The 27,544-nt window shown below is 42.7% G+C and overlaps 1 protein-coding gene across 6 annotated transcripts in view; it reads right to left on the minus strand.

Moving 5' to 3' along the window:
- TSC1 (TSC complex subunit 1) overlaps positions 1–27,544 on the minus strand; it is a 53,663-nt gene that overhangs the window by 5,797 nt on the left and 20,322 nt on the right. For 5 of the 6 annotated variants that reach the window (XM_030818094.1, XM_012509136.2, XM_030818097.1 and 2 more), the window contains 17 exons: positions 26,211–26,355; positions 24,687–24,841; positions 24,231–24,304; positions 15,179–15,354; positions 14,370–14,485; positions 13,920–14,031; positions 13,491–13,612; positions 10,215–10,284; positions 9,639–9,743; positions 8,495–9,053; positions 7,317–7,360; positions 6,555–6,721; positions 5,518–5,700; positions 4,499–4,609; positions 3,625–3,747; positions 286–473; positions 47–208 (listed from right to left, as the gene is read on the minus strand). In XM_030818094.1, the coding sequence (XP_030673954.1) occupies positions 47–208; positions 286–473; positions 3,625–3,747; positions 4,499–4,609; positions 5,518–5,700; positions 6,555–6,721; positions 7,317–7,360; positions 8,495–9,053; positions 9,639–9,743; positions 10,215–10,284; positions 13,491–13,612; positions 13,920–14,031; positions 14,370–14,485; positions 15,179–15,354; positions 24,231–24,304; positions 24,687–24,841; positions 26,211–26,355 (2,612 nt within the window). The remainder of the gene's footprint in view (positions 1–46; positions 209–285; positions 474–3,624; positions 3,748–4,498; positions 4,610–5,517; positions 5,701–6,554; positions 6,722–7,316; positions 7,361–8,494; positions 9,054–9,638; positions 9,744–10,214; positions 10,285–13,490; positions 13,613–13,919; positions 14,032–14,369; positions 14,486–15,178; positions 15,355–24,230; positions 24,305–24,686; positions 24,842–26,210; positions 26,356–27,544) is intronic. The other variant, XM_003276789.3, reaches the window with a different exon arrangement.

The raw sequence follows: 27,544 nt of genomic DNA on the forward strand, positions 1-27,544 counted from the left end.
ATTGGCAGCTTAATCCCAAGGTCATGAATCAGTTCTTTGTTCCTACCTTTCTTCTGCTGCTTCAGCTGCTTCTGCTTTTTCTTCTTCAAGTTTTTTCAGGAGGCCATCTTTCTCCAACCTGCCATATAAATCTAAGATCTCCAATTCAAACACCTGGGTTATCCTTTTCTGAGCCTCATACCTGCTCTCTGCGGCCTGCAGCTGTCCTCTGAAAGATACAGACCAGCCAGAATATAGGAAGTTCCACTTAATAAAAACACAAAAGCCTTTCCTGATGAAAGTTACCTTGCCTGGAGTTTGACATCCTCTAGATATTTCTTCTGTTCCAAAAGAAGGTGGTCTTTCTTGGCCAGGTGAGATTCCAGTTCCAAAATCCGTTTTTGGGAGGTGTCAAGCCTCTGAGTCTGCTGGAGAACGTGGCTTCTGTTTTTATCTAGCTCCTTCCGATAGGCAGCTTTCATCATTTCTACTTCCTTAAAAAAAAAAAAAAAAAAGACTGGAATTAGTACTTATAAAAAATAAACATGCTGTATCCATTTTGAAAAGACAATGTAAGAAGGACTGAGAAGGCACTTTAGTATACTGATAGTAGAAATATAAACTAGTACAACTTTCTGGAAAGTAAGCTGGTAGTATTATCCTAGTAACCCTTCCTTGAAATCTATCCCCAAGGAAATCATGTGAAACATAAATAGAGATTTTGCACAAAAATAATCATCACAGCATATTTATAAGAGCAAAAACCTGGAAACATCGTTTAAGTCTAATGTCGGGGAACAGTTAAGTAAATTAAAATACATCCTGTATTTCTAAGTCTTTTTAAAAAATGATATGGTGTCAGTAAAAAGATTAAAAAGCAGACTGCAAGACTGTGTGAACAGTACAATCAACTATGCAAACATATACATATACAAAACACCAAGTGAAAATACGCCACTATCCAGTTATCATTTCAGTCCAGTGGTACCGCACGTCACTTGCTTTCTTTTCTCCCTTTCTCCCCCTCCTGACAATAGCGCAGGTGAGGCTACAGAATGGAATGCCAATGGAGGCAGGTCTGCTCAAGCAAAGCAGCCTTTGCAGACTGGGTGCCCTGACAAGGTTTGTTGATCGTGCTAAGCCAGATGGCCTGCTGCCGACAGATTGGAACAGCTTGAAACCCAGAGCAAGTACACACTAATGCTCAGAAAGAAGGCGGAAAGGATGTTTTTTTAAGCCTGTGTTACATTTGTATGTGTATGTTTACTGTGGTAAAATGTACAAAACACAAAATTTGCCATAAATTTGTTTTTTAAAAAAGATAATAAACCATAAACAGCAAGGAGATGAGTTTTCACGGAGGCGCCCCTGCCTTGATGCTGTCTGGTAAGCCCAGTGCTTCCTTGTTATAGAATGCAACTGATTTAAACTCAGAACTGGCTCTCAGATAATGTGGCTGTTCCAGCTGTGCTAAATGGCTCCAGACTTCAACACAGGGTAAATGAACACATCTATCTGGCCTTTGTCATAAACAATAGGACTTATTCATGGATAATCATGCAAAGCATTGAACCAGGAACATCCGCCAGGAACATCCGTGCACTCTCACTAATCCTTACAGCTACCCCTACCAACTGTTCCCACCTGATTCCCCACCACTCACTCTTCCTCCTCCTCTGGATGGAACAAGAGCAACACTAGCTCCAGGTTCAGCAGCAAATCCTGACTGGGTTGAGGCAATGACTAGGCTTGGGATGGGTACAGGACAGGCCTGGCCAACAGGGGAGATGAGAAGTATGGTGCGATCATCTGGGAAAGGTTTTTTTTTCCTTTTCTTTTTTCTGGAGACAGAGTCTTGCTCTGTTGACCAGGCTGGAGTGCAGTGGCGTGATCTCGGCCCACTGAAACCTCCGCCTCCGGGGTTCAAGTGATTCCCCTGCTTCAGCATCCCAAGTAGTTGGGACTACAAGTGTGCGCCACCACACCTGGCTAATTTTTTGTATTTTTAGTAGAGACAGGGTTTCACCATGTTCGCCAGGATGGTCTCGATCTCCTAACCTCGTGATCCACCCGCCTCGGCCTCCCAAAGTGCTGGGATTACAAGCATGAGCCACCACGTCCAGCCTGGAAAAGATTTTCTTGCTGAGGAATAGGAAGAGATGCTCTCCTCTTCTGTGGGACATCATTGTGTCTGCCTGTCATATCTGTGCCTGTGGCACACACCTAGTAACTACGAGTGCAGCTAGCTGGAAGACAAGGCCTGCAGGATAAGCAAGGCAGTGCAGAAGAGTGGAAAGAGCCTAGCTCCTCGATGCTGTCCCTGAATGGCCAACTTGACCAACCTGGAACTCACCTGCCTCACGACCTCTTGTCAAGTGAAACAATACAGTTCTTCACTGTTAGGCCAGTTGAGTGTTTTTGGTTTTGTTGTTTTTTTAGAGACTGTTAGGCTTGGTCTAGAACTTCTGAGCTCAAGCAATCCTCCTATTTCAGCCTCCCAAATAGCTGGCACTGTAGGCATGTGTCACCATGCCCAGCCCTAGTTTGGTTTTTGTTGTCTACCAAACAAAACTTCAGGATTGAAGGCATCCTGACTATCACAACTCAGCTGCATCACCCCTGTTTTATGAACTGGGAAACAGGGCCCCATGGAGAGGTGGCTACTCAAGGTCCCAAACAGCACAAGGGCTCCTTGGAGGCCGCCCATCTAGGCTTCTCTCAGGAGATGGCACAGGCGCGTTTCAGCAGCTTTTTCAGGAGCTCTCTTGTGCCTCGGATCTGTTTCTCCCCCTTTCTGTTCCCAGTCATTACACCTCCAAAATAAGTGATAGCTGCTTTCTAGAGAAAGTCCCACATCTAACATCCTTCTAAAAAAGAGAGTCTGAATCTGAGAGCTGAGGGGAGCCAAGAAATAAAGAGTAACTCTATTAGGAAAATTACTGTCTCCAGTTCTAAGACTCCTCTCTACATCCGGCCGAAAAAGACTCTTTACAAAGCACATGCCCAAGAAACCTAAAAAGAAGGCCCATGTGTGATGGAGAAGTTAGTGACAGGAAGCATCTGAACAGCTACTATTAAAATTCAATTCCCACCTCATTCACTAACATTACCTGAGGCTATTTATAAAGTGACTTAAAACTTCTGCCTCGACACCACTGGTGAGGCACTAATTAACGTAAGATCATCCCAATGCTGGCCTTGTTGCCAGGACTGAACTACCATCTGCAGAAATCCAACATTAGAAGGCAAAAAAAAAAAAAAAAAAAAAAAAATGGTATGTACAGCACTCTATATCCATGGTCCTGAGAGGTACGTTAAACAGAATTGGTCCCCCATCCTTCTTTTTCTCTCTCCTTCTTTGAAAGGGGGCCTAGGGAAGAGAAAGGAAACACTTTACACCTACTCTCTACCAACTACCATTAGGTGCTTTCAGTGTGAGTTAACTTCAAAGCAACCCAATAGGAGAAACAAGCTCACATGGTGGCTGGAAAGTGCTTGTACAGCTGGACCAGGGAGTAGTGGGACTGCCGCTCCGTCTTTTCAGAAACAAGTCATCAAGCCATTCTCTGTGACATGTGGGAGACATACTGTCTGGGTCTGAAACGCTTTCCCCACTAAGGTCTGGCTCCCTGAGCCCTGGCATACCTTTGTGGTATCTGAGTGCTTGTTCTGCAGTTGTTCCAAATATAGCTCGTTGACCTCCCCAAGAACCAACAGCTGCCTGTTCAAGAACTCCATCTGCTGCTGGACCGACTCACTGTTTGAGAGCTAACCAAAAAACATAAGCAAAGTGAAAAATCCGACGAATAAAACTAGCACATAGACATCATTAAACAGGGAATCAGCTAGCAGCACACTATTTCAATGTTAAGGCAAAATAAACAAGTCCCATGGGTTCACAGTCCCTGACATAATGGCAGGTGGGGAGGATGGCACCCAAGGACAACAAAAATAGGCAGAAACGCACTTCAGAACTGTGCTTTGCAAAGGGGACAGCACGAATGCAGTCCATCAAACTGACCACCCACAGAACACCTGGAGAAGGTGGACAGGTATACCACCAAGGCCCAGTGGCATAAAGCCCTAGGGGAAAACTCACCGTTCTTGACAAAATGATGTATGAAGTGCAGTGATTCCCAAAGAAGGAGGAATCACACTCAAAAACCTGAACAAATTTTTGACATTTATGTAAACAAGGTATGAAGAAAGAGATCCGTGGGATACACATAGAGCAGGGTTTAGGATGGATACTTCTTTGTTGCAGGGGGCTGCCTGTGCATTGTAGGATATTTGGTAGCACCCTGGCTCCTACCCACTGGATGCCAGCAGCACCCAAAACATGAACCTAAAATGTCTCCAGACATTGCCAAATGTCAGGGACTATGGGGGCAGCAGAACCACTTCCTGTTGGGAACCCATGACACAGACACTCAAGTAATCTATTTCTTTAACCTGTCTGAAGGAAGAATGTTAGCAAATAGTGTTTCAACAGATTCAAGTCTGCCTCATTTCTTCTTACCTTTTGGGAAACCTGACTGAGCAGCAGCTCAGTGTGACACACCTTGTTGTTGGCCTTCTTCAATTCTATCCGCAGCTCTGCAATCATGTTCCTGCAGTCCTCCAGCTTCGTCTGCCCAAAGAGACGTGGACATGAAGTTTGAGGAGCACTGACAGGCCAGATCACAAGCCTACCTAGCCACCAGCCCACAGAGGCCTGGGAATACCTTAGCTCAACGGCTCTACTTTCTTGGGCCCTCAGAATTTGATGTCTTAGTTTTAAAAAGTAAGTTATCGTTGATTTCTGAGTTCCTTACTGTTTAACAAAAGAAAAAAGAGACCTTAGATCCTCAGTTCCCAAACTGTGCACCAAAGAGCCCTGAGGCTACATAGCAAACTCACAGGGATGTTGCAAAAAGATTTTAAATTTTCTAGGGAGACGCAGCGCCATCTGTTGGACACCCTGTGAATTACTAACTGGCTGGAAATGATGCTGCGTCTGTGGATGACGTCTTTGTGAAGCCGGGCTTTTTTGGGTGCAGTGATACAAAGCACCACAAGGAAAACCAGTGTGAAACAGGAAATGAGGGTGTCACTGTCCACTCTGATTTCAAGGTCTGAGATACCATGCAGTGCCCAATAGGTGGTGCACACGAGGCATTAGTAATTGCAATTATTTTTTTTAAAAATTAATTTATGTATATTATCTCTGAACAGCTACTAAGTTCTTAGGACATTCATACTCACTAAGTTATTCAGATCTACTTAATGAACAGAACTGTTAAGTGTTTCTTTTTGGCTGCAGAAAAAAAAATGACTGAGACACTAAGGGAGCTACTATATGAACCAACAAAGTTGGGGAACCTCTGCCCTAAGTAAGATTCACCTGCCATGAGGAATTTCTGCCATGACTTCAGAGAGAAAAGCATTCAGCTTAGTGAAGCTGAACAAGTCGAGGACACCCAAGGAAACCGACTGCCTCCCTCCCCGCTGCTCTCCGGCATTCTCGCACTTGGCTTTGCCTGGTGCTGCAGTTTATACCTGTAATTCCTGGCTCTGGTTGTAGAATTCCTCTCGGTCATGCTGCAGCTGTCTGATCTGGCTGTGGAGCTTGGTTACCATAGTGTCACGCTGCTCCTGAAGCTGACTGTATCTAGCTTGTTCTTTCTGCAGACTAACCTTCCACATCTGGATGTCCTTCTCTTGTAACTTCAACTGATCTTTCTAGCAGAGACCAGAAATGTCATCATTTTAGCTGTCTTCCAACACAGGCAATTTAACACACACTGCAAACATTTCATCTGAATAGTCATAAGCTACCCTGACAATGTAACTACAGACCAAAACTCTTAGAGCTCACTACTGTCTTACTTGGCCTTAGGTCAAGGTTTTCCAAATTTTACATTAAGCAAATGGATCTTAAGTTGCTTAAACAAATCTTCTCAGGGATCAATTTGCTTCCAATACTTTCAAAAGTCTGACTACCAACATTGGAATAAAATCTCTCAAACACGGTACTAAGTTCACTAAAACGATGAGCATTTACTGAATGCTTGCAGTGTGCTGGGCGCTCAGCAAGGGCTTACCGACATAATTTCTTGTAACCATCACAACTTAAAGAGCAGGTGCTGCTATTGTTATTTCCATTTTATAGCATGGCTAACAGAGGCTTCAAGAGGCCAAGTTACTTTTCTAAGGTAACACTGGTAGAGCCAAGATTCAGACTCCAGGTCTGACTGGCTTCACACACACTGTACAATACACGCTTCAGTTTTGTGCCATGAAATAGCTTTACAAGAGTTGGTTTTACATTTGGAAAAATAAAATCGTCTTCTGACCCTTCATCATCATGGCCAATTACATGCAAACATACACAAAATCACTTGTCCCCACAGTTTCTGAGAATTGTGAGGGAATTCCGAGGTGTCACCATTCATGTCTTAATCTCAAGCAACCTGCCCCAAGGAGTGGGAAGGACTAGGAACTCTGACCTCCTCGGCTGCTGTGCTTTATGAGCTATCATGCTGACCCAAAACAAAACAAAAAGCAAGCGCCACCTGTCCCCTCCCCGTCCTCACCATGGCAGCATTATGTTCCTCCAGAGCTGCTGCTTTGATCACCTTGCGGAGGAGCCGCCTGTTCCGGAGAGCATGCTGCTGCCTTTTAAAACGCTCATAGAGTAACTGGTTGTGCAGTAAAAGCAACTGGTCTCGGAGGGTGCGGATCTCATCTGAAGGAGGAGAGCCTGATTTTAAAGCAGAGGGAGGGTGGCAGAAATGCCTTTTACAGATCGTTCAATCAAGCCCCCTTCCCATGTGTTGTTAGCTTAACAAGCACAATTCTTTAAAAAACAAATCACCACTCTCTTTGCAAATGACCACTTGGCTCCCAGCAACAGCAGGGGGGGAAAGTATGGACTATGTGTCTCCCTCGTGAAGGAATGCAAAGGGTCCTATCACGTGGGATGACTCTTTGAGAGCCTGCTTTCCTTTCCCCACAAATCTAGATCACACATTTCGGACGCCCTGTTTCTCAAGACCCTTCCTTCACTGTGTGTTCTCCCCCAGGAAGGCACTTCACTCTGGTCTTCTCTAGGGAAGCCTGGCAGGAAGTCTGTATTTTGCACTTATACTCTCAAGTGCATAGTACTTGCCACTTTTCAAAAATAAGAAATGCTGACTTGGCAACACTTGAGATCCTTTAGCCAAGCAGATAGTCTGGCCAGAGCACTAGCCAAGGGGAGATCTGTTTCCCAGAGGGCACCTCCTTCAAGGACAGAAAGGGCAACAAGCAAGCAGGAACCATGTGGGCTGGATTGAGAGCTAAAGTAACAACTTTACCTCCAAAGTGGGTCCAGTCCACAGACTTGCTGGGTAAAGGCAACCTAGGAAGAAAGTTTTTGAGTAACAAAGTTACCGATCTTACCAAGAAAAAAACTTATCTGGACTTTTATTTGCAGCAAAGTTAGATCACTTCCTTGTGGTCAAAATCTGCAATGGCATAAGAATGTTTCAAATTCCAGGTCTCCTCCAGAGAATTAGAGGAGAAGCGTACAGTGGACACAATGGGAGGCGGCCCTCGCCCCATTGCCTAGGACCTGTGTTGTTAGCTTAACAAACACAATTCTTTAAAAAACAAATCCAGAGCGGAGAGGGTTGCAGGCTGAGCTGCACTGCATACACCGTGGCCTCCGTTTCTGGGGCCAGCTCTCCAGAGAAACTGAATAGTCAAACACACTGAGAGCCGTTTTCAACCCTGTCTGTTGAAATATACAGGGAGTCCACTCTGTTGTGAAGCTACTATCACTCAAATTTAAGGAAAAAGTAGGTAATTTACCTAAGCCTATCATACCAAATCTCGTTTAAAAAGAGGGAGCTTAAATACTACAATCCCTGTCAAATTCCACCATAGCATAGTATATAAGAAGAAAAATAAAAATATTCCCCAAGCACCTGTAAAGTAGCTAATAAAAGAAGGATGGGAAACCATTTCTCAGCTAGAGTCCTTTCTATGAAAACTTGGATGCCTCAGGGGGTCTGGAGGGGATGTCAGGCCATCTGAACTTGCATAAAATGCTGATGATTTTATCTCCACCTAATGAACTATGACACCAAAATAGAAAATAATAAGAATAATCTGTAGCTAGAGAGGGAAACACTGTGACAAATACTCTTATATTCTTTGAAATACCATAACCTCATTTTCAGCCTACAGTTTGCAGAGGGCACATATGAAAGCATTTGAGTGTCCTCATAGAACAGGGGCACAAAATGGCCTATATAAAAAGACTCATTTTGAAATGGACTGCTAAGGAATCATCCCAATTTAGGTGCACAGAGGTCACACATGGTCACATATATGAAGACGCAACAGCCTAGAAGGACATCTGACAAACAGCAGAGAACCAGCTGCCTCAAGGTGGGAGTGTGAAGAATGATTCTTGTTCCTCTCTTATGCTTTCTGTACTTCACAATAAAATGGACCATTTAACACAGAAGAGAGTGCCTCAGTCCCTTACTTGTTCAGCTCCTTGCTGTGCGCGTCTGCTCCCTGCTGTATCAGTCTGTCCAGCACTTCCATTGGGGAGGTAGAGGGCACACCATCTTCCTCTGTGTTTCCTTTTGCTTTCTTTAACAGCTCCTCAGTCTTCCTGATGACAAAATGATGGGCTGTCTTTGGCAATGCCACCTCAAAAAGATGATCATACGGGGGAGGCTGCCCGCTTCCAAAGCCCACTCTCGTCGGAGGTGGAATTTTACAAGGACTGGGAGTGAGGATACTGGTCTCCAAAGAAGTCCGGCATTCCCTGTCCCCCGCAGGGCTTTCATCAGCACTGCCGCAGGGCAGGTCTATGGGAGTAAAGGCTTGCTTTGGTGTGTCAGGCCCAAGCTTGTCCAGGGAGGAGTGTAAAGGTTCAGGGTTCACGCTGGTGCCCTGAGCACTGGAGGCTGCCGAGTGGGTCTTCCGCTGAGAACCTGGGAGACTGTCTCGGTAAAAGGGAGAGTCAAAGCCTCCTCGAGGAACCATAGGCTCAGCCTCTGCTGTGGTGATCTCAGAAAGTTCTCTAGATATTGCAGCTGAGAGGAAGAGAGGAAACAAAAGAAATGGCAGTCGGTATTCCACTTGGGAAAGGTTAGGCAGTTTGGGTTGCATGCTGCCACATGCCAGTGTCACTCAGAGGGAGGAGAAAAAGTGGCAGCCGGCTGGGCAGGGTGGCTCACACCTGTAATGCCAGAACTTTGGGAGGCTGAGGAGGGAGGATCACTTGAGCCCAGGAGTTAGAGACCAGCCTGGACAACATAGGGAGATCCCATCTCTACAAAAAATACAATACAAATCAGCTGAGCATCATGGTGCATGCCTGTGGTCCCAGCTACTCAGGAGGCTGAGGTGGGCGGATTGCTTGAGCCTGGGAGGTCAAGGCTGCAGTGAGCCATGATCGTACCACTGCACTCCAGCCAGGGCGACAGAGCAAGACCCTGTCTCAAAAAAAAAAAAAGTGGCATCACTTTACCTGGCATAGGTTCCAGACTAAACCACCCATCTTGTTACCTCAAGAGAAGAAAAATCAAGCAAGCCTGTGAGCATTGGCACATAATCCCAGATTTATAGCAGAGCGAGGGTCAGGTTTTATCAACTCATAGCAATCCCACATACATTACCTTCTTCTTTATCTTTTTCAATACTATCTTCTTCAGAGGCCAGATCGCCTAAAAACCCTGGAAGATCACTTAGAGTGACAGAACCTTTGCTGCCAGGTGGCTCTTCTGAAGAGAAACAAAGACAACTGAAGTCAAAGAAATACAATGTAACCCCTGTAAGTGTAAAACTGCTTACACTGTATAGAATATGTCTGTAATAACTCTTCCTGCTGAACAGAGAAGGCTGGACATGGCTCTGTCCTAGGGATACTACAAAAGACTGAGATATTAAAAATAATATAACTAAAAGTACCAAAAATAATCCCATAGCAAATAAAATTCTCAGTTCTTAATGTCTCTGAATAAGAGATATAGTTTAGTCAAGTCAGAATACAGGTACTTCACTGCAATAGCTTAAAAACTGTTTTTGATATTACTAGGTTGGCTTTTAGAATTCACTACTTGTTTCATTATTTTTAGGCCTCAGTATTTTTGATATCCCAGAATTTCCTTGTTTCCATTTAACTTTCTTTTCTTAAACACATATAACCCAATTAGAAGAAGCAAGCAAGGCCTGTAGTAACACAGAAATTTTACCTGATCCTCTGTCATTCAGAAGATGGTGTTGTCTGTGCAGACATGGTCTTGCAGAATCCATTCTCTCTTCCTGAAAAGGTAAGTATCATTTATATCACAAGATGAAAAATGTTGTACATGTTCTCGAGCATATTGTAAAGTAGTTTAAAGGTCAGCCCAGTGCAGTGATTCTCAAATTGTTTGGATGTTTTCTTTTCTTTTTTTTTTTTTTTGAGGTGGAGTTTCGCTCTTGTTGCCCAGGCTGGAGTGCAATGGGGCAATCTCACCTCACTGCAACCTCCGCCTCCTGGGTTCAAGTGATTCTCCTGCCTCAGCCTCCTGAGTAGCTGGGATTACAGGCATGCACCACCACGCCTGGCCAATTTTTGTATTTTTAGTAGAGACGGGGTTTCTCCACATTGGTCAGGCTGGTCTCGAACTCCCAACCTCAGGTGATCTGCCTGCCTCGGCCTTCCAAAGTGCTGGGACCACACCCGGCAGCTTTCTTTATAGTCTTAAAAAATGACTGCAGATGGGGCGTGGTGGCCCATGCCTGTAGTCCCAGCAATTTGGGAGGCCAAGGCCAGTGGATCCCTTGAGCTCAGGAGTTTGAGGCTAGCCTGGGGAACATGGCAAAACCCCATCTCTACAAAAAATTTAAAAAGTAGCCGGGCGTGGTGACTGGTGCTTGTAGTCCCAGCTACCCAGGAGGCTGAGGTGGGAGGACCACCTGAGCCAGGGAGGTCAAGGCGGCAATGAGCTGCAATTGTGCCACTGCACTCCAGCCTGGGCAAAAGAGTGAGACCCTGTCTCACACACACGAAATAATAATAAGAAGAAGAAGATTGGAGAATCCCAAGAGCTTTTGTTTATGAGGCATAATTATTATATTAGAAAACTAGGAAATTTAAAAAATATTAATTCCCTTAAAAGTAACAAGCCCATTACAAGTTAATGTAAATTACGTATTATTAAAAAACTATATTTCCCGAAATAAAAATAAATTTAGTGAGAAGAATGGAACATTTTTGCTATCTCTTTAATATATGGCTTCATGAAAGACAGCTGGATTCTCCTATCTACCTCTACATTCAATCTGTTGCAATACGTTATTTTGACTGAATTGTATAAAGAAAATCTGGGGCCCCACAGATATGTAATTGCAAAAGTAAACATACGTGTTGTTGTTTTTCCTTTTGAGACAGGGTCTGGCTCTGTCACCTAGACTGGAATGCAGTGGCATGATCATGGCTCACTGCAATCTCTGCCTCCTGGGCTCAAGCCATCGTCCATCAGCTCCCCGGGTAGCTGGGACTACAGATGCACACCACCACACCTGGCTTTTTTTTTTTTTTTTTTTAGTTGAGATGGGGTTTTGCATGTTGCCCAGGCTGGTCTTGAACTCCTGGGCTCAGGCAATCTACCTCCCTTGGACTCCCGAAGTGCTGGATACAGGAGTGAGCCACCACGCCCAGCCGCAAAAAGTAAACATATGTTGACAGACTTTTCAAATAATTGTCTTTGTTATTACACCAAAATTTGACAAGTGGTAGTTTCTTAAAGTTACAAAGGGAAACTTGAAACCACATCAATGAGCTTTTCCTGTGTTAAAACCCACTAGTCTACCTTGTACTTTTTTTTTTTTTCTTTCTTTTTGATGGAGTCTTGCCCTGTTGCCCAGGCTGGGGCTGGAGTGCAGTGGTGTGATCTCGACTCACTGCAACCTCAGCCTCCTGGGTTCAAGCGATTCTCCTGCCTCAGCCTCCCAAGTAGCTGGGATTACAGCTGCCTGCCACCATACCCGGCTAATGTCTGTATTTAGTAGAGATGGTGTTTCAACATGTAGGCCAGGCTGGTCTTGAACTGCTGACCTCAAGTGATCCACCTGCTTCAGCCTCCCAAAGTGCTGGGTTACAGGTGTAAGCCGCTGTGCCCAGCCTGCTTTGTATTTTGCATATACTTTTTACCTATGCATGATTCTGCAACATCATACATTGGACATTCTGAAAATATTGGCTCATCAAGTTATTCAAATATTCCAAATGTTGAAACACTTCATTACATAATATCAAAAACTCAAATTACTAACTAAGCTTCCAAAGACTTTTCAATCTCATCACAAAAGTCTTGGGGCAGCTATCAACTTCACGGTGGTATATACACGTTTTTTAATATCCTAATTTCCACCTGAGAGTTGAATTTTATTGTTGGCAACAAATACTGTCAGTTGTTTATCTTGAAGTGACAGACTCAGCTCATCATTTGAGAAACTGCCTGCCAAATACCCAAGTCTGAATAACCAGTTTGTAAGACAGCTATTCTTTCAAATAAAACGCATTCCATTAAAAAAGGCAGCTAGTTCACCTCTCAATTCAAATAACTGCATGAGGGCCAGAGGTCACCATCATATCCTGGTATGCAGTACATGTGCCTTATGCATATTTTCTATTTTGCCATGAAGAATATTACACATACATGTTCTCAGGGGCTAAAATTTAATAAAATTAATAATGGTTACTGCTTAATACAGAACACTCAACTTTTTAAATTTTTTTGTTTTTATTGTTTTTAATGGAGAGAAGATGTCAGGGAAGAATGCAAGGCATCCTAGGATAGGACATTTCAATGCCTGCCTTGATTCAGGCTAAGTTGCCACCATTTCACCCCAAATCGTATTTGTGCCATCAGTGCAGATGCCAATGCAGTGGGAAGGGCAAATGACAGCTTAGTGTTACTATGAAAGTGGGTTTGGTCAGGTGTGGTGGCTCAAACCTGTAATCCCAGGATTTTGGGAGGCCCAGGTAGGAGGATCGTTTGAGTCCAGGAGTTTAAGACTAGCCTGGGCAACATAGTGAGACCTCATCTCCACCAAAAAAAAAAAAAAAAAAAGTTAGCCAGGCATCATGGCACATGCCTGTAGTCCCAGCTACTTGGGAGGCTGATGCAGGAGGATTGCATGAGTCTGGGAGGTCAAGGCTGCAGTGAGCCATGATCGTGCCACTGCACTCCACCCTGGGCGACAGAGCAAGACCCTGTCTCAAAAAAAAAAATTCAAGAAAGTAGGTTTGACCTGCTGGGTTCCCTACAAGAGTTCTTCCAAAGCAGAGTTTTGGAACCACCCAGGGGTCGGCAGATCACACCTCGAGAGAGCTTGTTAGTCCATTTTCAATTATTCTGATTCAAACCCATTGCATTTTAGGTCAGAATTCTATCTGGCATAATTAGGCTTCTCAAAGTGAGGCTTGCAAGTGAGTCACTGTGCCTGGGCAGAGGGATAGCAGATGAGCTGGGTCGCACCTTCCTGGGGGGTGTGGCTGTGGCCTGGGGGAGTGAAATGTGCACGTAGTCATCCGAATGACAGAGTGGAGCTGGAGGAGGAGAGGTTGCTGGGGTTCCCAGAGGAGTTCCTTTTCCACCTGCTTAGAGACAAGGGCAGAACATATATGAGCACTGAGCCCAACTATTAGAAAAATTGCCAATGATTTTTTAGCCTACAACTATTACTATAAATAAAGCTGCTAGAGCTAACTTTCTGGGGATCTAGATCAGTCTCTCTTTTTTGTTTTTAGGTTCACTTTACACATTCTGAAAGCCCCAGGGATTTGCAATAAGTGTCAAAAACAAGTTTACAACAGCAAGTGGTCCCTTAGATCTAAAAGAGAGTTCCTCCTGCCATTAAAGGCAGGCCAAAACCAACCAATCAAATCCAACCTAAGACATACATACCAGTTGTACCAAAGACTTTACTGTAAGGGTGTGACAGATCAGGAGGGACATTTCCAGGAGAAGTTGGAGGAGTGGTCATACCACAAACCATAGATGGGCTCCAAAGAGTAGCCTGGGAAGTTAATAAAGTACATCAGCAGTGGCAAAGGAAGCTAAGTCATCCACAAGGCTTATATCCATGGCCAGTGTTCAGCTTAAATTTAGCTTTTTCAACTAGAAAAAGGCATCTTATTAAAAGCGTATCAAGAAACAAGTTGCATTTTGTAAATCAAGACTTCAAGATGAACCTAAGAGGCAACAGTAACTTTCTTTGCTAATATCATGGATCCTTAAAAGTGACTCCTGAAATGAGCAGTGTGAAATTTTCCCAACCACATACTAAATCTGACCCAAAGGGTCAGCTTCACCAGAAAGCAGAGGAGAGAACAGGCACACTAGTTGACACCATACTTGTGGTGGGTCAGTTATCAGCCGTGTCGATGGGGAACTCAGAGTCTGAGGTAGCTGCCCTGGCGTATTTAACAACGTCAGCCGAGACGTGGAGTAAGGGGTAGAAGTAGCACACCCTAAAATGGAAGGGAAGAACACAGGGGGTTAGTGTGTGGTTTTAGGTTATTGTGATTAAAAAAAAAAAGATGGTCCTCTAGACCATTTGATAATATTCAATTCTCTATACCTAAAAAATCTGAGGGACTTAACCGACATCCTTGGGGACAAAGTAACACTTCAGAGTTTCTTTAAATGCTCCTTTGAAATAAAGCTAAATAAGGTTTGATGTCTCATTAAGCCTCAAGATAACTTTAAAAAGCACACTACAGATGACAACTTCAGTGGGTGCAACCCACAAATAAAGCCTAGATTTTTATATGAATCCAATTCTAAATTGTTCCGACTCATTCAAACTGCGTCAGTGCTACAGACACAAGAGCCTCACTCTAAATGTCTGAAAATCAGAAAGATTCCCTTATGAGGTAGAGTCTGGAAGTCAAATACTTAAACCCATTTTCTTTGTTAAGTGTTGGAGACACGTCACCAACTCTGTTGGCATACAATCAGGTAGGAGACCAAGGACATCTAAATTAAACTTGAAGGAGAAATTAATTAGAAGAAAATGGACAGATATGCAAATTTAAAGTATTTTGGGAAAAATCCCTATGAACTGAACTAAGTCTTACTCCAGAAAAGAAAATCAACAAAGACAAATAACATTTTCCAGAGACAAAGTTGCAAAACAGATAAGTACCAAAGACACTTTTTACCATAGCTATTCTGTGTGTCAGCATAAGGGTTGGTGGTGACATCGGCTGAACGATGAGGAAAACGGGCTGAGATTTGGTGAGACACAGAATAGCCATCTTCATAGGAGGCTTCTGTGGGATCCAGAGAGATTTTGGCACACTCAATCACAACATCATGAGTTTCTAATCTCTTCCACCTGTAAAATGCAATGAAAGTCAAGAAACGCAAACTGTAATCAACTGAATTAAATACTTCAGAGTGTCAACTCAGTGCCAGCCACGGAACTCTGATAGCAAAGAACAAGCAGGACCATGCCAGCCCAAGTCTGAAACAATTCTAGTACATAAAGAAATAGCCATTCATTTTACAATCCTACACCTTCCCTGTTTAAAATGGTTATATCAAGTTAACAAGCTAATCTGAAACAAAAATTTCCTCAACAAAAGACTAGGTGTAGCCTCAAAATGGAAAAATGGAACATAAGCTATGCAGCAGAGCAGCAGGCAGGGAAAAATGTCCTTTGGAATAAAGGTCATCAAAAAATAGGGAGACCTGGAAACTGCCAAGCAGCTGAGGCTGACTTAAGGTCTCCTATCAAGGCCTCAGGTGTCAAATCCATCCCTAGACCAGAAACAGAGTATAAAAGACAAACTAAAGAAAGTCCATAAGAATTTTTTTCTTTCTTCTTTTGAGATGGGGTCTCACTCTATCACCCAGGCTGGAGTACGGTGGCACGATCGTGGCTCACTGCCACCTCTAACTCCCAGGCTCAAGGATCCTCCTGCCACAGCCTCCCAAGTAGCTGGGACTACAGGCACATGTCACCATGCCTGGCTAATATTCTTACAGAAATGGGGTCTCACTTTGTTGCTCATGCTGGTCTCGAACTACTGGCCTCAAATGATCCTCCCACCTTGGCCTCCCAAAGTGCTGGGATTACAGGCATAAGCCACCATGCCCAGCTGAAGGCATGATTTTTTAAATCAACGTGTTAGTATGGCATAATTTGCTTACAATAAAATTAATCAATCTTGCTAAGTTTTGACAAAAGTCCCGATCATAATAAAGAACATTTCCATCACCCCAAAAGTTCCTTTGTGCCCTTTGTGGTGAGTCTCTTCCCCCACTTCTTGCAACCATCGATCTGCTAAAAGCATGCTTTTTCAGGGGGTATAATAATAGTTATTCTATAGAATATAACCCTTTGGTTGAACTTTGGGTTATTTCTTCTTTCCACTACAAGCTGTGCTGTGCTAAACACTGTTGTATGTCTTGACGTACATACAGAAGTGAGCCTGTAATCCCAGCACTTTAGGAGGCCGAGGCGGGCGGATCACTAGGTCAGGAGATCGAGACCATCCTAGTTAACACAGTGAATCCCCGTCTCTACTAAAAATACAAAAAATTAGCCGGGCGCAGTGGCAGGCGCCTGTAGTCCCAGCTACTCAGGAGGCTGAAGCAGGAGAATGGCATGAACCCAGGAGGCGGAGTTTGCAGTGAGCCGAGATTGCGCCACTGCACTCCAGCCTGGGCGATAAGAGCGAGACTCCGTCTCAAAAAAAAAAAAAAAAAAAAAAAGAAGTGAGCCACTGTGTCAGCCTCCTACGAGGATTTTTTTTTTTTTTTTTTTTTTTTTGAGACAGAGTCTCGCTCTGTCACCCAGGCTGGAGTTCAGTGGCACAATCTCGACTCACTGCAACCTCCACCTTCTGGATTCAAGCAATTCTCCTGCCTCAGTCTCCCGAGTAGCTGGGATTCCAGGTGCCCACCACCATCCCCAGCTAATTTTTTGTATTTTTAGTAGAGATGGGGTTTCACCATGTTTGCCAGGCTGGTCTTGAAGTCCTGACCTCAGGTGATCCACCTGCCTTAGCCTCCCAAAGTGCTGGGATTACAGGCGTGAGCCACTGTACCTGGCCGAGAATATTTTTAAAACTGTCTTAAGATTCCTGTTATGTGATCCGTGGTTTCACTTCTAAGAATTTATCCTATAGAAACAGACATCCAACAATGTTCAGCACAGCACAGCTTGTAATGGAAAGAAAGGAAATAACCCAAAGTTCAACCAAAGGGATATATTCTATAGAATAACTATTATTACACGCCCGAAAAAGCATACTTTTAGCAGATCGATGGTTGCCAGAAGTGGGGGAAGAGACACAAGGGAACTTTTGGGATGATGGAAGTGTTCTTTATTATGATTGGGACTTTTGTCAAAACTTAGCAAAATTGATCAATTTTATTGTAAGCAAATTATACCAAAGTTGATTTAAAAAATCATGCTTAAGGCTGGGTGTGGTGGCTTGTACCTGTAATCTCAGCATTTTGGGAGGCCAAGGCAGGCAGATTACTCGAGGCCAAGTTCGAGACCAGCATGGGTAACGTGGCAAAACCCCATCTTTAAAAAAAAATAAAAAAAAAAAAAAAAAAAAAATTAGCCAGGCATGGTGGCCTGCACCTGTAATCCCAGCTACGTGGGTGGCTAAGACTCGAGAATCACTTGAACCTGGGAGGCGGAGGTTGCAGAGAGCCAGGAAAGCACCACTCCAGCCTAAGCAACAGGGCTAGACTCTGAAAAAAAGAAAAAAAAAAAATCATGCTTTCCGCTGGGCATGGTGGCTCACACCTGTAATCCCAGCACTATGGGAGGCCAAGGCAGGAGGATCACTTGAGGCCAGGGGTTCAATACCAGCCTGGGCAACAAAGTGAGACCACACTCCATCTCTACAACAACAACAACAACAAAAAATAGCTGGGCGTGGTGGCACGTGCTCATGGTCCAGCCACTCAGGAGGCTGACATGGGAGGACAGCTTGACCCTGGGAGGTTGAGGCTGCCATAAGCCATGTTGTACCACTGCACTCCAGCCTGGGCAACAAGAGCATGGAAGAAAAAAAAAAATCATGCTTTCCACGTGCCTGTACTCTCAGCCACCAGGGAGGCTGAAGCAGGAGGATTACTTGAGCCCAGGAGTTCGAGATCAGCCTGGGCAACATAGCAAGACCCTGCCGAAAAAAAATAATAATGCTTTCAAACATTAAATGACATAAAATGCTTATAATATAATCTTAAAAAGATACAAAGCTATTCAGAGACACACCCGCAAATATATCTGACTGTAGTAAGTATTCAAATTAAAAGAACTAAAGTTACGAACAATGTTCATTTATTCTTTCAACTCTACAGTATTTGCCAAACATTCTATAAAGGCCTTAATAATTAACAGAATATTTAAAATTAAATGCCTAGTCAAGCATAAACTCTTTTCTTTTAGACAACATAACTTTGCTCTATGTGTTTCTAAGGTGGTTAGTAACTCCATCAGAGATTTGCATTTTTTTTCCAAGTTTACAGAAAACAGCACAGCAACACTAAGGGCACTCCATAGGTTTACCTTAACAAAGCATGTGATCCTACACAACTGTTGTAGAAAGCTCATTATATCTTACATGCTGAAAACACAGTATTAAATACAGAAAAGAAAGTGTCCAGGGCATAGGGAGAATATAAGGCAGCTTCCCTAAAGATTTCGATTTCAGGGCTGCCTCTTCATTCACTACCTGGGTTCTCACTGCCTGTGGGATCCTGTTAATGGGGATAGGCTCCTATTTATGCATTCTCAGCATGACTAGAAAGTGATTAAGTGAGAGCAGGCGTTAGGACACACGTGTACATATAAGAAGACTGATTTTAGAGGAGGAAATGAGAATCATAATAAAAGAGGAATACATTTAAATGTTTTATTTTAATCAAAGTAATTTATGCCCTTACAATATTTCCCTGATTCTTAAAAGGACTTTTCATATTTTAATATCTAAACTGGGAACCATTGTCTAATCAAATGCATGTTAGTTTACTTGGCATTTTTTTCTTTCTCAGATATATATAAAATAGAAGTACATCACACATCTAACAGCATCTGAGATCCAATGAAATATGGTAGTTTAAAAAGTCAATACGGTACTAAAGGTTCCTCCCATCCCTCCCCTCTGCAACCACTCTGGCAGCTGCTTCCAGTTCTGTTAGCTGAATTGTTATCCTGCCTCTATAGTTCTAAAGAATATGCCCTGTGCTTTTAATTTCTTGATTTATAAATTATAGACACCATCTATTAACTTACTATTATGGGAAGTGAGGATTGAGGTCTCTTCCATATATCCTTTCCCTCCACCTCAATGCTCTCAAAATAAATATGTAACTGTTTTTGTTGTTTTCAAAATTGATTTCAACATTATGACTACCTAAGTACTACTCACGGCTGAGCCACAGAGTATACTATGATATTTCCTTTCTTGTAAGTTTTAATTGTTCTGCTTCTCTTCCTCACTTTTTTGTGTGTCTATTGCTAATTTTTCCTAAACGTATTCTAACAGCTCTGAAACAATGCCTAATATAACTTTTACTAATGAAATGCAAAGAATCCACCAGGATTATTCCTCATCTTCCAGAAGAGCTCCCTTCTGGAGCACTGTCTCCCCGGCTTCAGATTGGACTGGCTGCTCTCAGCACTGCCTGTTATCCTGACACTTTCCCTGGACATGGTCCTGTAAAAGGGTCATGATCAGGCCCCCGTCTCCTGGATTCTGTCTTCCTCCTTCATGATTTTGCTCTTTTTGGTGGAATACATGCTCCAGTGATTAACTGAGGAAGGATATATGGGAAGGAAATTTGAGTCCATGCATATCTAAAAGTGTCTCATATTTGATAGACAAGTTGGCTGGCTATAGAATTCTAGTTGAAAACCTTTTTCTCTCAATTTTGAAGGTATTTCAGAAGTTAACAGCATTCTGATTTCTGATCCTTATTAATGTGATTTCATTTTTTTCTTTCTCTGAAAGGTTAATCCCTGGTACTACAAACTTTTACAATATTGAGACCTGGTGGCATTCTTTTTTATTGATTTAGCTGGGCACCAGGTAAGCCCCTTTAATCTGGAAACTCACGTCCTTCAATCCTAGGATTTTTTTGTTGTTGTATTATTTCTTTCACAAGTTCTTCCTCCACCAAAGTTTTCTTCTCTCTCTTTTTCTGAGATGGAGTCTCGCTCTGTCGCCCAGGCTGGAGTGCAGTAGCACGATCTCGGCTCACTACAACCTCTGCCTCCCGGGTTCAAACGATTCTCCTGACTCAGCCTCCCAAGTAGCTGGGATTACAGGCACCCACCACCATGCCCGACTAATTTTTTGCAGTTTTAGTAGAGACGAGGTTTCACCATGTTGGCCAGGCTGGTCTTGAACTCCTGACCTTAAGAGATCCGCCCCCCTCAGCCTCCCAAAGTGCTAGGATTACAGGCGTGAGCCACTGCACCCGGCTCTTCTTTAAAAAAATTGTTTTTTAATTGGATGCTGGGACTTCCTGAACTGATCATTCTAAATGTCTATTCTGCTCATATTACCAAGCTCTATCTTTTGGTTCTGCTTTCTGAGATATTTATCTATATCTCAGAAAAGCTGATATCTGAGATATCAACTTTATCTCCCAATTCTTTTACTGAAATGTTTATTTTGGCTATCATTTTTAATTTTGAAGAGTTCTTTTAGTCTCAAAATGGTCTTTTTCTGTGGCATCCTGATGCTTACATATGCACAAACATCTTATCTCTGTGGCTATGATAGATATTTTCTTCTGCTCTATCATTATGGTTTTGTTCTAGCTCTCTTTTCTCCTCTTAATGTTAGTGTCTGTCTTTAGTGTTAAAACCTTCTTCCAAAGCCAAGTAATCTGCCTAGCCAAGGTGAGTGAGGCTCTCTATAAGCTGACTAAGGAGCCTTCCAAGTTAATATAGTTGGTTGAACATATGCACCCAACTGTACAACCTCCTGGAATCCCACTGTCTACAGTAAAGACTTCTTTGTTTTTAAATATAAACCCACAAGGAGGAGAACAGGAGTGAGAGAATAGAACCATAAGTTTTTGAAACTAAAAAACAGACAGGCAGGTGGTAACTGACACTGCAAATCCACAAAAGCAGAATCCTAAGCTGCCACTGTCTCAAAGTGAAGAATCAACTGATTATACTATAGAATCCTTAAAATCATGAGGAACTTACAGCATCTGATACTTCTGGAACAGGAGATGAGCAGCAGCTAGACAAGGGGAGCTAAAATACTGAAGACAGGGTGAAGACCACTGGAAGAGCAGTCACAACTCCTGGGTCCTGCCCCAACTCTACACTCCCAAGCAACAGCTCTTTTCTCACCAGAAATCTGGATTATTCTCTAGAGAGAATAAAACAAGGAGTACCTGGATAAGGTATTCCAGAAATAGTTGAGGGCATGAGTGCCATTCCAAATGAGGGGATTAAGTGAAGCATATACATTCTGAATGCCAAGACCACCAACCCTTCCTCACCACCAGTCTCTTTCCCCTCAAGAGGCAGTCATACCCTTACTAGCCTGAAAATCAGAAGACTATTTTCTAAAAAATGTGACCAGCTCAAGAAGAAAACAATACCGACACCACTATTTCCAACAGATGCTCAGTTCAACATACAACAAAGCTCAAAGTCAACGAGTCCCACCACTGAGAACAAAGCTGTTTTGTCTCCCCATATATAAACAGTTTACTAGATCCTGGCAGAAGGCCTCAAAGATTTAAAAAGAATAACACAAAACAGAAAAGAAGGAAGCTTAGAAGAAACAGATTATGCAGGGAAAAGAAAACTCCTTATATATGTATGCAGTCATGTGTCACTTAATGACAGTGATATGTTCTGAGAAATGCATCATTAGTCAATTTCTTTGTTGTGTGAACATCAGAGTGTACTCATACAAAACTAGATGTTATAGGCTCCTAGGCTACAAACCTGTACAGCATGGTACTGTACTAAATACGGAGGTAACTGTAACACAACAGTAGGTATTTGTGTATCTAGACACATCTGAACACAGGAAAGGTACAGTAAAGATGTGGTGGTATAATCTCACAGAACCACCATCATCTGTGGAGCTCATCATCGACTGAAATGTCATTATGTGGTGCATGGATGAACTGGATTTCTAGAATGAAAGACAGAGAAAACAGGAAATCAAGCATAAAATAACTAAAGAAAATATCATAGAACTTGAAGAGCTTCCAGCTTGAACAATGAGAATAGATTCATACCAACGTACATCACTGGAAATTTCAGAATATTATGACAACAAAGAGAACTCCCTACCAGCTCCCCTAGAGAAAAACACAGCAAATACAGATGATCAGAAATTCCAAGAGCAACATTGGAAGCAGGGTGGCAATGGAATAATGCCTTCAAATTACTGAATGACTTCAAATTACTGACTCTCAACCTATAAGTCTACACCAGCCAAAACACTGCATCCTTCCTCAAAAAGCTCCTAGAGGATATGTCCTATTAAACAAGAGTAAACCAAGAAAGAAGACAAGATACAGGAAATGGGAGATCCTGCACAGGAGAGGCGATGGAAAGCCCCAGGAGACTAGGATGACAGCTGGGTACTATGCACAGACGAGAACCAGTTTGGATCGGAACAGTACCTGCCAAGAGACAGGCATGTCTCAAAGTTCCTGCTGTCCTGCACTATCTTTTTAATGAAGGACAGAGCCAGGTGACCCTGGCCTGTATAACTTGTCTGTACTTAGCTTGTCTTAACTACATACTGATGAAATTCCTACTCTCCCTCCTCTGCCTGATCAGCAGAGGACATTCACTTTATCCCACAGAAGGATTCTGTCTGACCTATTCCTGAGAGCTGAAAGCAGATGCAGAGAGCAGCCTCCCCGCCTGCCATATTTCACACATGTCCAGTGCCTTGCCCTTGCTAGAAGCCTTGCCAGATGCTCTGATGAGGGTAAGCCTTGTGTTTCCCAGACTCACTCATGACCTTGTGCACTGACTTCCCAGAAGGGGCTGTGAAACCTCAGGGACGGTGAAACCACACCAAGACTCAGATGCGCTGCTCCTCCTCTCATCTCCTGGAAACCTTCAACTACTAGTGACAAGACTGCCCTTCTCTTAACTAGGCTTTGCTTCCTAGTCAACTAGCTTTTCAAAACAAAGCAATACCTACAGCAAAACTATAAAAAAAAAGCAAGAGAATGATTAAAAGCAACAATGGTAGTTGTCTCTGAGGTAGTAGGGAGAAAAGAGGGGTTCTCCACAGGGAGCCTCGAAGGTACTGGTAATGTTCTGTTTTTTTTTTAAGCTAGGTGCCAGCTACATGTGTTTTTGTGTTATTATTAAACTTTACATACACATTTTCTATACTTCTCTACATAGATCTCACAATAAACTGCTTTAAGCTGGCTGAGGCTCTGTGTGGTAGAGGCAGTGTCTGTGGAGAGGTGAGATTCGCTGTTGGGGGATCAGGCAGTGAGCCAGCTTTTTCAGCAGGAGATCCCCAAGTGTCAATATCCATGGGTCACTTTCCCCAAAAAGCGCCGGGTCCCCTAAGTGGGGAGCATAATAAGCCTGGCTACCAGGCAGAAACAAGCAGAGGGAAGGAGCTGGGCCTCCCACAGCTCAGCCTGTACATTTCCTTTATCTCCGTCGCTCAGTCTTACCCTCAGTTCCAGTCTCCACTGTGCCTGGAATCCTTCAATCAAGGGACTCAAAGGTTCGGTTTTTCCAGAGAACATACCTGGGGGCCTCTGTAGGGCCCTGGGGAGAATGGTAGTCAACTGGCTTTGCAGAATGGAGAAAGGACCTCAGGGACCCCAAATACTTAATATAGGACTCCCTGAAGTCCTTTCTCCATTCTGCAAAGCCAGATTTATATATATGCTAAATTGTTTTTCTGCAGTCCCCTTGTTTTTAGCCATATGCTTCACCTCCTGCATCGCCCCATCACTGGCACTACTGAGGTGTAAGCCTTTCTGGGGGACAGGCACTTGTGCTGCAACTTCCTCCACTCTGCTAAATGTTATTCGTCCTCTGCCTGTGAAGAGTATGTTTTAAACTCACACAAATTTTTAGCTGTACGAGTGCTTCCAAGTGGGCTGATTCTGTAAGTAGAACATCTATATTCCCAAATATACTTCAACAGGGATTACTTCCTAGATCACATTTTCAATCTCTCAAAAGATTCCTTAAAATTTTGACACTAGTTTCTATACCTTCGAGGGTCCAGTTCATGGTCCTTGGATCCAGTCACTAATTCCGGATGAATTCGCACATGCTCCATCATTGGCTAGAAGAGTTGGGTTGACAAATTATAAAGGGCTGAATGTTTGTGGAACATCCAAATGATGGAATATTAGTTGACAATAAAAAGGAATGAAGTACTGATACATGTCACAACACGGATGGAACCTTGAAAACATTATACTGAGTGAAAGAAGCCAGTCACAAAAGACCACATATTATATAATCCCATTTATACAAAATGTCCAGAATAGGCAAATCTATTAAGACAGAAAACAGATTAGTGGCTGCCTAGGGATTGGAGTGGGGAGGAAGAAAACTGAATTTCTTTTCAAAATTTCCCTGTCTGCCATTAAATACAAAAGGTATAAATGCAGCCTATCTAAACAGTATGCTAAGTAGCAAACAAACAAGCAGTTTTAATTTACCTTGACCACTTCTTCGAAAGTCTCCAGGTTTTCTTTCATACTGTAATGAGAACGCAAAAAGGAGACAAAGTTGCAAGGGTACATTCCATAAAGGCGATGAAAGAGTGCGTACACACTGGCATGGAGATGGACGAGATAGACTTCCGCCACGTGGCCTAGAAAAGGAACCCATTGAGAAGAGCCTCTTAGTTGGACACAGATTGAGGAGTGCAAAACAGATATAAACAAGTGGCTGCCAGCATGACTTTTTATCTATGTATATTCCCACCTCACTCCAAAGACAGGAAGAGTGGTTTTCTAAAATGCAAACAAATCTGAACACACCAGACACCCTTATTTCAAATCCATCAGTGGCTCCCTATAAGCTTTGGATAAACTCCAATCTACTACTGTGACCCATGAAGGCTCCTCCTGATCTAACTTCTGCCCTCCTCTTCAGGCACTGCCCAAAAAGGATCCCAAACATTCTCACAAGACTGAACTATCTTTATGATGATACCTCTCTGTAAAATTTGTACTTCTCCATTGCTGAATTAAGTATGAGCTTCTTGAGAAAAAAACTGTCTTACTGATCTCTCTGTGCTTTGCACTGGACCTGATATTTAACAAGCACTCAATATTTACAGAATGAATGTGTGAGACTCTTTTAAATCAGTATGTGGTCTTAGCTATGCAGATTTATAACTACAGAGTGAAAAAAACTATTATCTAGAAATTAGCTTAAAGAACTAAGAGTGAAAGAAACCAAATGTCTTAATTTAGCCTTACCTAGACCCTGTGGAAACCCACGGCCACCGTATACATAAAGGTCCTCCACAATAATGGACAGACAATTCCTTTTTCCCAAAGATCCTACTAAACAAGCAGGCACCACGTGGGCCTATGCTTGTAATTTAATCCTATACAGGAAGCCACGGTGTTCTGTCTCACAGGTCTGACATACTTCATCCTTTTGATAGAAATACCTCACACTGGGATAACCCAAAGATTCCAAATTTCACATGCTTACAGCTTCTGATCCCTTTGATAGGGTCTGCTACCTGCCGATAGGGAAAAAAAAACCACTGCATTTGAAGTTGGAGTGCTAATCAGGACACACCGCATTTCCCTCTGACTCCTACAGGTACAACGAGCGGGTTCTCAGAACCTGACATTTGCGTTCTGTCACAACAGAGCAGCCAAGGAATACAGAAATGTCCCACAAGCTTAGTCCTGTACTGCTGCAATACAGACGGAGGCTGCTTTTCAGTTTATCAACAATCATACAGATTTACATCCTACCGCTCAATTTCTCTGACAACCAATCCTTTTAAGCCAACAAAATAAAAAAGTTATCTTAACAGTCATGTTTCTTCTGTGTGCCTGTAGTGGATGCACCCAAGGTATTCCCTCATCTGTCTGGTGAAAACCACTCATTTCAGCTATAAAAGTCTACATGTCCATTCCTGATAGCATATGAGCAATTAATCAATAATGAAAGCATTCACCTTACAGGGCCCAATAGGTATATGAGGAGATCTGTACCTGGTTTCTTCAGGCACCATGATGATAGACGGCCAAAAATGTCAAAGAAATCAAGAAGATGCTGTTTCCCAGACTGTGGAATCATCGGTAGCATGGTTATCAACACCAAGACGCCTGTTGTGAGGACAACGACGTCAGTGTCCATCTGCAGAAGAAAAGGTCAAACAGGAAACGTCTGTCAGGCACTGGCACCAGGATTGGCATTGTACAGTACGTGAAGAGGCTCTAAACACTGAGAGAATCACAAATCACAAGTTGACTCACATACTCATTTCCCTATCCCTAAGGATTACTGAGGGGATAACATTCAAACAGACTCAACAGGAACACTGAGCCCCAACTCTACTGTAATGAGTCAGTGAGGACCATTTACAACACACCTATGCAAAGGCATCCGGGAGATGAGTTCAAACTTGACTTGGGGACACCTAAGTCCTAAAGCCTTAGGATGCCCTATTGATAGCACTTGGATGAAAACAAAAGGAGCTGCTTTTCAACAAAACACAGGAGCACTGCTCTGTTTTCATTCACTCAACCAAATCCTAAGATATTTACTTTTTGTTAATTAAAAAAAAAAAAAAACACTACACATTGACAAGTAACTTACTATTTTTTAAAGAACTACGACAGAAGTATAATTGAAGGAGAAATTCATATAGCACTAACAAGTCAACTTAAAGGCTCACTTCAAAGCAGTATTTAGAGACCAGTAAATTAAAAAAAATACATATGGAAACCTTTCAGCACGCCTATAGTTTAAATATTAAGTCAAATAAATAACTTCAGGCTAACTGAAGACACTGAACACCCAATGGATACTCAATCAACTCTGACTAGCTAGCTACAGCAGCTCACCTGACCCATAATTAAATCATGAATGTTTGCGAGGTAGATGAAATTCAGATTTATGAAACAAGATATTAATCAAAAGACTACTATGTAGGTTAAGACGTCCATTACTCCTATTAGAATAGGAATCTATGAGTCTGGGAACAAAGTTTTAAATATATTTTGATTTTTACATCAAGCATCAAGCCTTTCATTATGGAAGATACCCAGTAAGAATAATATATTGGTAGGAGAATTGAGAATATATGAGACTATATAATGATTCTCAGCAAAAAGAAGTAGCCCTGATTTCATTTATCCTAACAGTCTAACTGAAGACTTATCCATGACTAATACTCAAAACTTACTCTTTTGGAAAAGATAAGTGTTTTGCAATCTGAACTAAATGATGTGCCTCAAAATTAGATTATATTCTCATCAATCCATTTAGATGATATTCTCACCAATCCATTAACTAGATTATATTCTCATCAATCCATTTGCTT

This window comes from Nomascus leucogenys, chromosome 8 (genome assembly GCF_006542625.1).
Source record: "Nomascus leucogenys isolate Asia chromosome 8, Asia_NLE_v1, whole genome shotgun sequence".
Classification (NCBI taxonomy): Eukaryota; Metazoa; Chordata; class Mammalia; order Primates; family Hylobatidae; genus Nomascus; species Nomascus leucogenys.